Source organism: Ctenopharyngodon idella, chromosome 5 (genome assembly GCF_019924925.1).
Source record: "Ctenopharyngodon idella isolate HZGC_01 chromosome 5, HZGC01, whole genome shotgun sequence".
In the NCBI taxonomy this organism is placed as follows: domain Eukaryota; kingdom Metazoa; phylum Chordata; class Actinopteri; order Cypriniformes; family Xenocyprididae; genus Ctenopharyngodon; species Ctenopharyngodon idella.
Genome location: NC_067224.1, coordinates 3,761,124 through 3,777,170, shown reverse-complemented (window position 1 = coordinate 3,777,170; position 16,047 = coordinate 3,761,124). Strand labels below are relative to the sequence as shown.

The 16,047-nt window shown below is 36.1% G+C and overlaps 2 protein-coding genes across 13 annotated transcripts in view; one reads left to right on the top strand and one right to left on the bottom strand.

The window, feature by feature from the left end:
- The window catches only part of kif1c (kinesin family member 1C), a 60,177-nt gene extending 49,215 nt beyond the window's left edge, over window positions 1–10,962 (bottom strand). The window contains exon 1 of one of the 4 annotated variants that reach the window (XM_051893413.1): window positions 10,489–10,962. The gene's annotated coding sequence lies outside the window, so the exon portion shown is untranslated. Of the gene's footprint in view, window positions 1–71; window positions 338–10,488 lie in introns of those variants that run through there. The other 3 variants (XM_051893411.1, XM_051893410.1, XM_051893412.1) reach the window with 3 other exon arrangements.
- Window positions 7,673–16,047, top strand: part of tnfsf13 (TNF superfamily member 13) — a 54,297-nt gene continuing 45,922 nt past the window's right edge. Inside the window, exons 1-5 of one of the 9 annotated variants that reach the window (XM_051893419.1) lie at window positions 8,297–8,765; window positions 10,056–10,155; window positions 10,249–10,296; window positions 11,527–11,609; window positions 15,272–15,410. In XM_051893419.1, coding sequence (XP_051749379.1) covers window positions 8,538–8,765; window positions 10,056–10,155; window positions 10,249–10,296; window positions 11,527–11,609; window positions 15,272–15,410 — 598 coding nt within the window. In that variant the 5' untranslated portion in view covers window positions 8,297–8,537. Of the gene's footprint in view, window positions 8,766–10,055; window positions 10,156–10,245; window positions 10,297–11,490; window positions 11,610–15,271; window positions 15,411–16,047 lie in introns of all 9 variants that reach the window. The other 8 variants (XM_051893417.1, XM_051893415.1, XM_051893416.1 and 5 more) reach the window with 8 other exon arrangements.

Sequence of the window (16,047 nt, the reverse complement as noted above, 5' to 3'; positions counted from 1 at the left end):
CGTGTCAAAAAGAAACAAAGCCAATTCTTCGTTTCTCTTCCCTGTACTGAAAAGTTGTTTATTACACTCACATACATGAACGTGATCCGCATGCGTCCATTTAATGTGTGGCTATCCCAAATCTCCGCACTTCAAACAAAAAAGGTTTAAAACCTGGAGACACGCTCTCGTCAAGTAAATCTAACAATGTTGTGAGTGATAACAAAACTACTTTATACTCTTAAGAATACTGACATATCTTACTGAATGAAGACGGATGAATTAAACAATCGCCGGTATGTGAAAGTTTAGAGCCCTGCCGTCACTCTTCCCAAAGATCAGACCATGACGTGAGCAGACTCAGAGAGCAGTTAAAAGTCCTCTTCGTCAGCTACATCTTTCTAAAATAAATAAATAAATAAATAAATAAATAAAAAATTCCTATGGCTAATTATATTAATTGTTAATTGAACTTATTTTATGAATTTGCTTTTTTTTTTTTTTTTTATTGGATCAAATAAGGTCTGATGGATATATTGAAATATATGTATATTAAATTAAATTAAATATTAAATTACAGGAAAATTAAGAGTAATCCCTTACTGTACTTTTTCAAGGGAAAAGTAATTAAATTACAGTAGATTAATTAACACTATATATATAGATAGATAGATAGATAGATAGATAGATAGATAGATAGATAGATATTCGTTATATATCTCTCACGCGCAGTCATGTCAGAGGCGCGAAAATTTCTTTAAAAATCTAACATCGTACAGCGCGTTTGAAGAGATATTTTCAACCCATTTAGATCTCATTTCCACATAAGCTAACCTATTTCAGCCTTAGAATATCGCTAATATATAATAAACGAATAACATATACGTTTAGGCAAAGTTTAAAGTGGCTAAAAGAAATGTGGACCACGAAATATCTGTCACCACAAACTGAAGAGGAGGATTTGGAACTATTTCCGCCTTACCTAAAGTAAGAGTTTCTGTCATTTATGTCCAAAAACAAAGCAAAATGCACGGTAAAAAAAAAAAATATTTTTATAAGTTGTAAATAAAACAGATTATTAATATACGTTTTACAAGAAAATTTCAGGGTTTAATGTGTTACTTGTCGTTTCTTTATAACAGTTTGTGAAAAATACTAGCAATTTCTGAGTGAAAAAAAAAAAAAAAATGTTTCTAAACCATTTTTTTTCAGTGTTTTTTCTATATTCATATGTGTCTCTGGTCTACTGTCATTTATGGACATAGTAATGTTGTTGTGCCATCTGCAGGCGATCAAAGGAAGTGAAACGTCACATTGAGGAGACTGTGTTACCTGTGCAACCTCAATATGCCGAGACTTTCTGGAAGCCAAATGTGCCGCTGTCATGGTAAAACTGTTCATTTAATAGCCTTATCTCACTCGAAAAGAGTTTGAAAGTACTTCAGGGAGCTCTGAAAGTTTGACTGTGTTTGTATGGTTGTTGGCAGTGAGGAGTCGTTCAGATTTGAACCCTTTTTTGATCCAGGCCTGCATTCCACTTCACCTGCTGGGATGGTGAGTGACTCGGATACACCTTTGTCACTTCAAAGCATATTAGATCCATTTAAAGTCATCGTGAAACAAACTTTACCCTATTTATTATATTCAATATAGAAAAGATTGTATTGTATAAAATAAATGACTAAATGACTTTGCTTTCCACCTGCACGACTCTAAAAGTATCATGGTATGACCATATTTTTCTTGGACATGGTACCATGACAGTCATCCCATTGTGTTTTTGAAGTACCTTCCATTATGAAAAAGAAGTTCACGTTAGCATACTTTAAAAAAAGAGTACTGGAAATAACCTATATTAAAAGAATATACTGTAATGTTTTCAGACACTTAGTTGCATGTTGACTGCAAATAAATGAAAATGTATTTTAGTTTAAATTAAGATGCATATTAAATGCAACTTCAGAGTGCTTTTTTGACCCACTTAAGTACTTAAGTGCATCTTTATATGTATTTTCATAATTACTTCTATTGTCTTTGAAATATAAAGTGTACTGCCGAATGTAGACAAGCATTTATGGTTAACTAAAATATACTTTAATGTAATTTCTATTGAAACTTACATGTCAGGTTTTTAAATATATTTGTAACTACACATTTGTAATGATGAAGTTCCAATTTAGTGCATTTAATTTAAAATAACTTCAAATAATATCAAATAACACACTACAGTTAAAATTATATTTCAGTACTTTACATGTGCTTTAGTATATAAGTCAACACAAGAAAATAAGTGCATTTCTTTCAAGATGAAAATTGAAAATTAAAGTAAACCTATACAGTAGCCTATTTAATTCATAATATATTATTTGCAAGTAGTTTTTTTTTTTAATATACTGGGATTTAAAGTACGCCGTTAGTGCACATTCAATACAATTAAGCACACTTCTTTTTCACAAGGGTTGGAGAACTCTGGAATAGAATTACCATCACTTTACTATGGTACATCACATCAGCCGCTGTAAACTCATTCTTTCAGGTGAGCAGACATAACAGATCGAGTGTAGGCCTGACTCATGAGAAGCTGCCGCACCCTTCACAGCTGATGGGTAGAAGGAAGAGAAGTCAAGGTCTGCAGAAAGTGGATGCAAACGTTCTGAAACATCTAGGAGAACTCAGGATGAAACAGCGTCTTATAAATGCGTGAGAGAGAGTGAAAGGGAATGTGGGAGGGAGAGGCATTAAGGATTAGAAAATACGTGATAGACGAGTCTATTTTGTTCCAGGTTGAAGGGGGACAAATGGTCGGGTGCCACCGCTGTGTCCAGCCCAGAGGAGAGCAGAAGTCCAACTGAGGCCGGGAACGAGCAGCTTCTTGGTTGTACAGATGGTGTTAGCTTCAGTACTTTACTAATGGACAATCCTGACGTGACCAGGACAACGCCTCAAGAAGCTGCTTCCTCACTGACACATCAGGTAGAATTTATTTGCTGAAAGGGGGCTTTTTTTGCCCTAAACTCTTAAAAAATAAAGTTTCATATCGCAGCAATGCCATAGAAGAACCATTTTGGGTTCCCCAAAGAACCTTTCAATGAACAGTTCTTAAAAGTGCCAGTGTGAAGAACATTTTATTATCTAAAAAATAACCTTTTTTTTCACTAAGACCCATTTCTCAGTACTTAGATCAGTTAGATCAACACTTACACTGTGTTCCAAATTATTATGCAAGCGACTTATCAGTGGGATTTCAGTATAATAAACATTAAGATTTTAGTTTTTCAAAGAAAGTGTTTGTTTTATTTCTCTTATCTTTTTTAAATTACTGGTATCAATCTCAGACAGGTTTATTAAGTAGTTTGCCAGGTCTACTTAGGTAAATAGAAAACCTACTTAAAGAGATTGTTCCACATTATTAAGCAAGTCACCGTTCTCATGCAATATGGGGAGGAAGAAAGATCTTTCTGAAGATTAACAGCATGAAATGTCTTGCAAAAGGCATGAAAACAACTAATATTTTGTGAAAACTGAATGGAGATTATCGAACTATCGTAAGTAATTTACAGCACAAGAGAACTCTGTCAAAAAAACATTATTGTATAAAAAGGACAGCTATAAAGGTAGTACATTAAGACATTGTTAAAATAGTCAATGTGACTACAGTGGTTCAACCTTAATGTTGAACCTTAAGCGACAAGAATACTTTTTGAGCCGGCGTTCTGACGTAGAACCTGGAAGCGCTGAACGTAAATAGCGTAGGAGAATGGCAAGGGAGAGATGAATTTGTTGAATAAAGTCATTATTTTTGTTTTGTTTTTGCACACAAAAAGTATTCTCATCGCTTCATAACATTGAGGTTGAACCACTGTAGTCACGTTGACTATTTTAATTATGTTTTTACTACCTTGAATGTGGTAATTATGTTGCTTTCTATGGGGGATAAAAAAAAAACTCTCGGATTTCATCAAAAAATATCTTAATTTGTGTTCTGAAGATGAATGAAGGTCTTACTGAGGGTGAGTAATTAATGACAGAATTTTCATTTTTGGGTGAACTAACCATTTAAATGGAGTGGCTGCTCACCAACCATCCATCTAGACCATCCATTGTAGTATGGTATTCGTCAGTGAATAAAACTTTTTAAAAATAAGTCTTCATGTATTTCTAAACCCACTGTAAATGTTTCTCTTTGGGAGCTTTTGGTTAGGAGTGGCTGAAATGCAACTTTAACTGTCAGCCTGCATGGAGAGCTTCTTGAGACTCCAGAGACACCGGCAGCTTCAAATACATGTTTGCTGCTCAACACTGGCTTTTTTTTTTATAGCTGTCCTTTTAATACAATTAATTTTTTTGACAGGAACTTTCATTAATAAGCCTTTATCTGACGAGTTCTCTTGTACTGTAAATTACTCAAAAATCTTACGATAGTTCAATAATCTCCATTCAGTTTTCACAAAATATTAGTTGTTTTCATGTCTTTTGCATAACATTGCACCATTTCATGCTTTTCATCTGCAGAAAGATCTTTCTTCCTCCCCATATTGCTTGAGAACTGTGACTTGCTTAATAATGTGGAACAACCTCTTTAAGTAGGGTTTCCATTTAGACCTGGCAAACTGTTTAACAAACCTGTCTGAAATTGATACCAGTTATCTAAAAAGATATGGAGAAATAAAACAAACAAACACTTTCTTTGAAAAACTAAAATCTAAATGTTTATTGTACTAAAATCCTACTGATATGTAACTTGCATAATAATTTGGAACACAGTGTACACAGTTCTCCTTACCACCTTTCATCTTGGCACAGCGGAAAATTTCACGTTCAAAATGCACTAATACTACCAAAACACTTCATACACGTCTTAATTCAGCTCGTTCTTCCATAAGGTTTTCACCCAACAAACAACTGGTACTGGTACACCGTTGGCTTGCCAAAACAAAGTTACTGGGTTGTCCTTTTTCACGTTTTCTGGGTTGGTAAATGCACCGGGGACCCGATTATAGCACTTAAACTCGGAAAAAGTCATATTTTCATGATATGTCCCCTTTAATATGGTATTACTGTAGACATGTAGCAAATTGCTGTCTTATTCATTTTTGTAATACTTCAGGTTTTGAATTTAAGTTTAACAGTTCTGAAACAGTTCTGTAGGTAAAGTTTTGGCAGTGTTTGTGTCAAAGGGTACATTTGCATGAAAACAATGTACTGAAAATGAAAAAGTTTTTCCTTTGTATTTTTCACGTATAGACGACAAAGTTGTCAAAATGTGAAAACAACTAAAAACGCTGAATTCTGCTGCCAGGCCAGTCCAGCTGCCAGTTGGCGATGTAACTTTGTAAGGAAACACTACACACCTATAGACTGAACACGCATGTGCATAATGTCACCGTTTTCACAAATTTGCATTTTTGTAGTTTACATGGAGATGATAAAGGTATCGTTTTCAAAAGCTTGCACTTTGAATCCCGTTTTTAAAAGCTTGCATTTGCAGAACCACAAAACGCTGTTGTTATGTAAATGAGCGACCAGTTTTAGTTGAAAAAGTTATTGTGTAAACGGCCCCTGATGTGATGAAAGAATTCATGTAAACTGAAAGAATTCTTAGGAATTGAATGCATTTTGTTCCAAAGCAATGATAAATGATCTACAGTTTAGCACACATAGACTGATGTTGTGCTCAGAGTGTGAAGAGTTTCGAAAAATAAACCCAAGTATTGAGAAATGGGTTATAGCGATTGTAAAAAAAAAAAAAAAAAAAAAAACTGTAAACTTAAGTTCAAAACTTATAATACAAAATTTAACAAGACAGTAATTTGCTACATTTGTACAGTAATACCATATTGAAATATATTCTAAATCTAAAAAATGAAATACTATGAAAAGAAATCAATGTAGCTGAACACCTACAGTATACAGATGTAAGTCTTTTAATTTCAAAGGGCACAATTTATGACAAATTTTGATGTAAACATGGATCATGAAGCTGTAGTGCATTCGAAACAGTAGAGATTGTCATTCTTGTTTTGTAAAGAACTATTACAAAAGAAAACATTGCATAATGCTACCTGTTGTTCGTGTTTTTTAGGTCGTTGTTTTATGAGTGACAAAGTGTATTTGTTGGTTGACAACTTTTGCTAGTGTTATGGAAGAATGAGTTGATTTGAGACGTGTATGAAGTGTTCTGGTAGTTTTAGTGCGTTTTGAATGTGAAATTAACTGCTGCGCCAAGTTGAAAGTTGGTTAGGAGAACTGAAAAAATGATCTAAGTATTAAGAAATGGTGACTGTAAAAAAAAAAAATGTAAATCAGAAATGTTATTATTTATTTATTTCCCCCCAGCAGTTCTTATTTAGAGGAAATGAGCAGTTTCTTGACCTTGCTCCAGGAGGGAACCCCATGATGGCGTTTGTTGCAGGAACAGCCCATAGATCGCTCTTGATGTTTGATGATGCTTGTGCCACAGTGAATCCCGCGGGATCTGATGTGTTCCCCAGGAGCGTCGAAAAAGAGATGTTACTTCTTCGGAACCTTGAGTTCTTTTAAATAAGCTTTACACTGTTTGAGTCATTTAGGCCTAGTTCTATGATTAATCCTTTTTTCTCTTAATATCTGCTGTTGTTAGTGTTTATGCATGCAATAGTAAATGCTTTTTATGGTTGCAAATGTTTTTTCAGAGTATTGTGTTTATGAAGAGTTCATAATGCTCTGTCAGAAGATTGGTATAACATTTTGAGTGTTTGATGCAGTTGGCTTATAAATCTTAAAGAAGAAAAGACTTGCACGTTGACTTTGCTCTCAGGGCCAGACCAAAGTTCAGTTCTGATTTGCAAATGAAATGTATATTAATGGAGATACATGTTTACTGTATTACCATTTGTGATTGTCTGTATGATTTTTAATGTGCCTGCTTAATTCAACAGATAAACCGACAGTAAATAATAAAATGAATATTGAATTCAATTTCCTTTGTACTTTGGACCTTTTTGCTGTTGCAGTATTGTTTGCATTTATTATGGCTGTATATTAGCTTACTAACACTTACCATGGTAATACCATGTACATGTACCAATAACTTATCAAACATTTGAAGTACAATGTATATACTATGGTAGATAATTTTTTTTGTCCTCATGTGTTAGAAGCAGGAAAAATGGGCAAGCGTAAGGATTTGATCGAGATTGCCAAATTGTGATGGCTAGACGACTGGGTCAGAACATCTCCAAAACTGCAGCTCTTGTGGGGTGTTCCCGGTCTGCAGTGGTCAGTATCTATCAAAAGTGGTCCAAGGAAGGAACAGTAGTGAACCGGTGACAGGGTCATGGGCGGCCAAGGCTCATTGATGCACGTAGGGTGTGAAGGCTGGCCCGTGTGGTCTGATCCAACAGACGAGCTACTGTAGCTCAAATTGCTCAAGAAGTTAATGCTGGTTCTGATAGAAAGGTGTCAGAATACACAGTGCATCGCAGTTTGTTGCGTATGGGGCTGGACCACAGAGGAATGGAAGAAGGTGGCCTGGTCTGATGAATCACGTTTTCTTTTACATCACGTGGATGGCCGGGTGTGTGTGCGTTGCTGCAGACCATGTACACCCTTTCATGGAAACGGTATTCCCTGGTGGCTGTGGCCTCTTTCAGCAGGATAATGCGCCCTGCCACAACGCAAAAATGGTTCAGGAATGATTTGAGAAGCACAACAACGAGTTTGAGGTGTTGACTTGACCTCCACATTCCCCAGATCTCAATCCAATCGAGCATCTGTGGGATGTGCTGAACAAACATGTATATATACAGTCAAACCAAAAATTATTCAGACATTTTTTTTATATTTTTGATATATTTTTACTAGTGGGTGCAGGACACTATAGTTCATTTATGTAAGTGAGGATACCAAAATAAAGTAATATTAAATCCAAAAATTCTTCATGCAGTGGACTGCCAGTAAAACTGATAAAAATTTGGAACCAAAAATTATTCAGACACTTTGACCTGACCATGTTTTGCTTAAGTGTTATCTGACATAATTAAGATAATTTTTTTTCTGACACAGTTTAACTCTGAGATCTTGTCATATTTTATTACCATTTTTTAAAACTATAGTGAATAAACTATTAATGAATGAAATGTTCAAGGTGTCTGAATAAATTTTTGTTTGACTGTATATATTTTTGTGTAATGTTTTGTTTTTCAACATTCACTCACTTGATTTATTATCAAGCTTTCTGGAATGAAATGGCATTACTTTATTTAGTCATTCGTCAACACGTGGATGAATCCTTAAAAAAAAATCCCTAAAGGAAAGCTAATGAAATTATTACTTTTACTTTCAATTTATTCGGGAGCCTGGCATATCCACTAGGATCGTATTTGATTCGTTGATCCTATTATTGGCGAATATGATCAAATTTACATTAAACCGACCATGTGTTGACACTTTTTTTCCACTCCCACTTCTTTCACATGTCTAATGAAAGTTGCGAAACCGAAAGTTATCGTATCAATTGGGGAATATTACCGCTGTCGTACGCGTTCTAAACGCCGTTGTCCATCACATCAGCGTTTACAATGAACAACCACAACATTCCTGCGTCTGTTTGGAAGGTGAACGTAGATGTGTTGAAGCGGTTTCTTGTGTTCACTGTTGCCTGCACCTGTGTGGGTGTGGTGTATATGCAATGGACATACATTTGGATGCTTAGGGCTGAAATGGCTGAAATAACGCAGCGGTTCAGGCCTCTGGATACAGCGGGAAAAGAAGGTGGGATATGCTGCGATGCCGCCGTGTGCTACGGGGTAGGTGAGTGCTTTAATTAATGTGCTATTTGAACTGCTTAACGTTGTTCATCTATTGCTTCACTAACAAATAATACTAATGCCCTGTTTTGCACATGTATCCTGGTTATATGTTTGTTCTCTCTGAAGAAAGTTAGATTAAAATGTAAATATGAATGGTAGCCTAATGTTTCAGTAAATTACCATGGTATTGTCATTGTTAAAACATGGCATTTTAAAGCACCTTGAAGTACCATCACCATGGTATATAAATATGTGTATAATGCAGAATGATTACCAAAATGTATTGTGGTAGTATGGTAGTCATGGTATGAAATACTATAGTACTTTGATATACTATGGCTTACTGTTGTATTTACATGGTACTCCAACACACTTTCAAGAATACCATGGTACAGATCCAAAAAAAAAAAAAAAAAAAAAAAAATCATAGTGCTATATGGTAATCATTGAGTAGCTGACTATCCTATTTATGTGGTATATATCAATGTACCATGGTACCACCACAGTAATTTTTGCTGGAGTTTAATTGTGCAACTGATTTCACTTCCTCATCTCAAACTGTTTTACAAAGAAAATTACACTTACAGATCTGAAGGCTGCCCTCTGTTCACAATGTATAATAAAATAATTTTATATAAAATAATTTGAACCAAACAGTCAGAATGGACCATGTTTACAATATCAAAACTTAGGACACCATTCCAACAAATGTGAAATAAATAAATGAATGACTTTCAGGTCAAGAAATAATGTTAATTACACATAATAAAAATCCAACAAACCATATAATCATGTATGGTTAGTAGGATATCAGATTTATCAACTTTTAACAAGGAGTGTTAAAAATGAACAAAAGTATTTTCTACAAGTTTAAAAAAATAATGACCTAAACATGATTAAATACGGCTTCATGGGAGAAATGTTTGTTGATTATTGGCTGCCGAAATTATGAAACCAAATATAAAGACTATAAGGTCTATGTCAAACAATATTGTTGGGCCTGTGCAGCTCATGGTAATATGACCAATATGTAGACACCCCCTTCAGATGGGTCGAGCTATTCCAGTAATGTCTGTGAGAACAATGACCAAGAATTGTGTTTTTGGCATTGTTGCAACAGTTTGGGAAGGGTCCAATACAGCTTTCCGCATGACAATGTTTTCTCTGGAATTACTGGCATTATGGAACAAATAAGTGATTGAGTGGGGTTGTCCAGTGTAAAACCCTGATGTGAAATCAGTTGAGTTTAGTATGCGGTATCTAATTTCCAATACATTCTGTTATAAGGTAAGCTGTTATCACAGATTCCTTGAGAGACGGAAACACGAAGGGGGCCGAGACAAGAGAGATGTGACAGAACAGAAGAAGCAGAGAAAGAGACGACAAAGTGAGTTGCTTCTGTTACTTCCTCTCTGTCTTATACAGACAAACACACATTTTTTCTCTGATATCTTATGTGAATTGTCCTTTCTTTTAGCAGAGAAGCACACATTTCTCCATCTTGTTCCTGTGTCCTCGCAGTCATACAGTGAGTGTAACACCCACAGTGTCTAAAGTTAAAGTAAATAGAGCAACCAAAATGATGCACACGCTGACATTATTCCAATCCTCTATGACTTCCTTCCTTCCTTCCAAGGAACACAAAAGGAGATGTTTTTAAGAAACAGCTCTTAAAGGATTAGTCCACTTTCAAATAAAAATTTCCTGATAATTTACTCACCCTCATGTCATCCAAGATGTCCATGTCCTTCTTTCTTCAGTCGAAAAGAAATTACGGTTTTTGATGAAAACATTCCAGGATTATTCTCCATATAGTAGACTTCAATTGGCCCCAAATGGTTGAAGGTCAAAATGTCAGTTTCAGTGCAGCTTCAAAGGGCTTTAAACGATACCAGATGAGGAATAAGGGTCTTATCTAGCGAAACGATCGGTCATTTTCTAAAAAAAAAAAAAAAAATGATATAAGTTTTAACCATAGATGCTCATCTTGAACTAGCTCTCTTCTTCTTCTTCTCTATTAGAATTCTCGCAGTGTAGACGGCGTGATTTTTTTTCCCCCAAACAAGTTCAGCGGAAACCCCGCCCTGGAGCTGATTCCAAACATTTAATTGGCCATGTCAATCACAATAACGATTGCCTACACCCAACCCTGATCCCTAAACCTACCTGTCACTGTAACCTCAGCCAATGAAATTGGTTGCAGGGCGGGGAATATGGTAGTGCTATAACAATTAGTTCAAACTTTGACCTGTGGAGGGCAGTAATACACTTAGCAGCGTCTACACTGCTGGAATTCTAATAGAGAAGAAGAAGAGAGCTAGTTCAAGACGTGTGTCTATGGTTAAAACGTATATAATTTTTACATTTTTTTTTTTTAGAAAATGACCGATCGTTTCGCTAGATAAGACCCTTATTCCTTGTCTGGTTTCGTTCAAAGCCCTTTGAAGCTGCACTGAAACTGTAATTTTGACCTTCAACCGTTTGGGGCCAATTGAAGTCCACTATAAGGAGAATAATCCTGGAATGTTTTCATCAAAAATCTTAATTTCTTTTCGACTGAAGAAAGAAGGACATGGACATCTTGGATGACGTAGGGGTGAGTAAATTATCAGGAAATTTTTATTTGAAAGTGGACTAATCCTTTAAATCTAATGTGCTTCAGATAGATAGATAGATATGTTAGAGATGTTTTTCTCTCATTTCTTCTCTGTGTTTTTCTTAGATGATCATGACACCACTGTTCTGTCTTGGGCACTAGGGCAGAGCAGAGGGGAGGGGCTACAGGTATCAGGTGATACTGTAACAGTGGAGGCTGAGGGTACCTACTTCATTTACAGTCAGGTTGGTATTGGTTGGTACTGATACTACTGCATTATCAAAATACAGACTTAAATACAGACTTAAAGGGATAGTTCACCCAAAAATGGAAATTCTGTTACCTCATGGAAGCTCGAACATACGCTCGAACAAACTTAAGTGGTTCTTACATGTCATGTAAGCACAATTGAGCTTCCATTTCTTTTCTTTTTTTAAATGCAATTTATGTGTGTTGATCAGCAGAAGGCGAGCATTACCGTTACTATTTACAGAATTCTAGCACAACTCTTGAGTTTTAAAGGCTCACTGAAGTGCCTTGAAATGCGCAGCATTACTCAATGTGTTGACATATAAATCCAGTTTCCTCCTAATCTCTAACCGTTTCTCCTCCTAATCTCCTCCATATCACTTTAAAATACAGCATTTTGTGCAGAATTCAAATGGGTCTGATACGTTTTGTGGTCTGCACCAAATCACGCATGTGATCCGTCTCTGGACCGGCACAGACTGTGCACACGCTGCTGCGGTTCGTGTGATGCTAACATGAAACCAGGCTTAATTCACCTTAATGGTGAATTTACACCGTCTTAATCATTCCCTATCCCCTACAGTGGTGCTCAGAATTATTGGCACCCTTGGTAAATATGAACAAAGGAGCTTTGTAAATTATAAATATAAATCTGCATTGTTAATCCTTTTGATATTTTATTTAAAAAAAAAAAAAAAAAATTACAAAAATCTAACCTTTCATTGAAGTAAAAGAATTGAAAATGTAGGGGAAATCTCTTTATGAAATAAATGTTTTTCTCCAAAACACGTTGACCACAATTATTGGCACCCTTTTATTCAACACTTTTTGCAACCTCCTTTTGCCAAGATAACAGCTCTGAGTCTTCTCCTATAATGCCTGATGAGTTTGGAGAACCTGACAAGAGATCAGAGACCATTCCTTCATACAGTATCTCTCCAGATCCTTCAGATTCCCAGCTCCATGTTGGTGCTTCTCATCTTCAGTTCACTCCACTCATTTTCTTTAGGGTTCAGGTCAGGGGACTGGGACGGCCATGGCAGATGCTTCATTTTGTGCTCAGTGACACATTTTTGTGTTGGTTTTGATGTTTGTTTTGGATCATTGTCCTGATGGAAGATCCAACCACAGCCCATTATTGGATTTTTAGCAGAAGCGGTCAGGTTTTGATTTTTTAATCTGTTTGTATTTAAATCCATGATACCATGTATCTGAACAAGATGTCCAGGACCTCCAGTGGAAAAATAGGCCCAAAACATTAAAGATCCAGCAGTATATTTAACTGTGGCATGGGGTACTTTTTATCCCTGTGTGCACCAAATCCATCTGGTGGGTTTGCTGCCAAAAAGCTCTTTTTTTAGTTTCATCTGAAGTTTCAAGTTTTTAGTTTCAAGTTCCAGTCTTGGCTGACCATTGAATATGCTGGAGATTGTTTTCTGGATGAGAGCAGAGGATTTTTCCTGAAATCCTCCCAAACAACTTGTGGTGATGTAGGTGCTGTTTGATCATTTTTTTAGGCTTTCTGACCCCAAGACTCAACTAATTTCTGCAATTCTTCAGCTGTGATCATTGGAGAGTCTTTGGCTACTCAAACTCTCCTCCTCTTTTTGCATTAGGATGATTTAGACACATGTCCTCTTCCAGGCAGATTTGTAACATCTTTAGTTGATTGGGACTTCTTAATTATTGTCCTGATGGTGGAAATGGGGATTTTCAATGCTTTAGCTATTTTCTTACAGCCACTTTCTATTTTGTGAAGCTCAACAATCTTTTGCTGCACATCAGAACTACATTCTTTGTTTTTACTCATTGTGATGAATGATTACGGGAATTTGGCCTTTATGTTTCCTCATGTTTATACTGCTGTGGAACAGGAAGTCATGTTCATGATCACCCTGGTGTGCTAAAAAATGTAAATACGGATGGGAATATACTTCAGAGATATTTTACTCATAAAAAACTCTAGGGGTGCCAATAATTGTGGCCAACGTGTTTTGGAGAAAAACATTTATTTCATAATGTGAGTTTCCCCCCCACTTTAAATTATTTTCCTTCAATGAAAGGTTAGATTTTTGCTAATTTTATGAATTAAAGATCAAAAGGATAAACAATGCAGATTTATTTTTACAGTCATCTTTGATCATATTTACCACAGGTGCCAATAATTCTGAGCACAAATGTATATGTGGCTGTAAAATAAAAAAAAATAAAAAAAATTGCAAATAGATCAAATGCATTACTTTACTTTAAATTCTAGTTCTTTAAGTATTTTTCTTGATACACCTCCTTCTTTAGTCTTTTTAATTTGACAAGAAGCCCTCAAGTGTCTGCAACCTTTGTAAATTGATATGTCTATGGTTGCTCTGTGCTCAAAATTTCAAGGGATAGTTCAGCTAAAAATGAAAATTCTATTATCATTCTGTTATCATTTACCTATTCACATTTTGTCATTATAAACCCAAATGCCATGTTTCATGACCATCTGTTTAATTATTTTTTGTCACCTACAGAGATGAAAAAGACTTAAATGGTTTTAAAGCTATTATTATCCAGTCTTTGCCCTACAGACATCTTGCACAGTTATTGGACCTTGGTATTTCTAAAACCAGGGTCAAGACCTACAGGTCCTTAAATGTCCCTTGTTCAATGATCATGTGATCATCATAAATAAAGCTGATAAAACTTAAGTTTATATAAATTTAAGTTCCTTAAACTCAAAAACAGTGAAACAATTCTGGTTACTTAAAATGTGTCAGTTCTGTGAAATCAAAAGAAATAGAAAGTTCTAAATATACATGCTCCCACAAAAAGATGTTACCTTCTCCTGCTCTCACTCACCTGTTTTGTTCCACTTCCGCTCACATAAGCCCGCAGGTAAAAGTAAACATAGATTTTTTCAGTACGTCTATGAAATTACCATTAAATAATTTCAAGTTAGGCCCCCAAGCCACAACCTACACATCCGAGCATAAACACTCCTGATAAATTATGATTAATTATGTTAAAGCATCTACATTCACAAACCGTGGCATAAAGCGTGCAAAGAGACATCCCTTTAAATCACAAAAAAGCTGTCACTCATTTTAGTTAATCACAATCTCACAAAGTTCCATTAAAATCAATGAAGCTGTCTACACTGCACAATGAATCATTTATTCACATCTTGTCTAGTTATAATGAGACCGTGCATAACTCAGCAAAGAAAAAAAACTCCAGCGTTTTGAGCGGTGAGTGGATTCTAACTTAAACACCTCTGATTGGCCATTGCATTCAAGAACTCAACAGATATGTTTTTGATTGGCTACGTTGCTCAACGCTGCAAAAACACATTGTAAATAGAAACCTTTGATGCTCTACAGAGCACAAACACAGACGCGCTTGCCAAGTTTGCTTCGATAATATGCTATCATTACGGAGAAAACTGATTCTAGACCAGCAGTTATGGGCAGATTTTCCTTCTAAAAGCAATCGGGTGTAGCAGCAGGTGGGGGAAGGCTAGCTTACAAATGCTCCGTCTATTCCTATTCCTATATCTTGTCCCGCGGGAGTGCAGGTCAAAGTACATTTATTTCAACTACTTTTTGTACTATTTAAATGTCCCCTACTCATTATAATAAATTACTTTAAGCATTAGAGTTTATTCGTTTACTTGCCACAGGTGCTGTATAAAGATACCACCTGGGTAATGGGTCATGTGATCACGAAGAGGCTGAAGGGGGCGGAGACTAAGCTGATGAAGTGTCTAAAAAGCATGCCCAGTAACGTCAGCCAGCCACTCAACACTTGCTACACTGCAGGTGAGTTATCAGGACAACAAAGTTCAAAAATTGAATTAACTCTTGCATCGTTTATGCATCAGATAGCAGAAATCAGACTCTTTGTACTGTACCATTGTAAATATCAACAAAGGGTCCATCTCAATCAGCTCCCTAGTTCAGTAGTCAGGGCACTGATCAGGGCTGTCTCATTTGCAAAATCCTTCCAGTGCACTGAAACGTTTGCTCCCTTAAAAGTCCCACAATGCACTATGAAAACCAGGAGAATTGATGTTCACTATGTGTCATCTCAATCAGCTACCTAGCTCCCTAGGTCGTGAACCAGTGTATCGCACCAGTATATTTGCATATTTAATAGGGTTGTAACGGTGCATGTATTTGTCCTGAACCACTACAGTACAGACGTCACAGTTACAGTCAGACGTCGAATACAGTCAGTCACAGGCGATCCACGCTTCAATCCAGAAGGGGGCACATGCAGTAATACAATGCTGTTTGCTAACCGCCCACAACAGGAAAAAAAAAAAAAAAAGAAGATCTATAAGCCCTGTCCCAAATTTGTCCCCCATTTGGGACAGGGCCATAGATATATTTACATGTAATCTCTCAACCAGTGTTTCAACCACGGAAAGACATCAATAAAACAGCTTGAGAATAC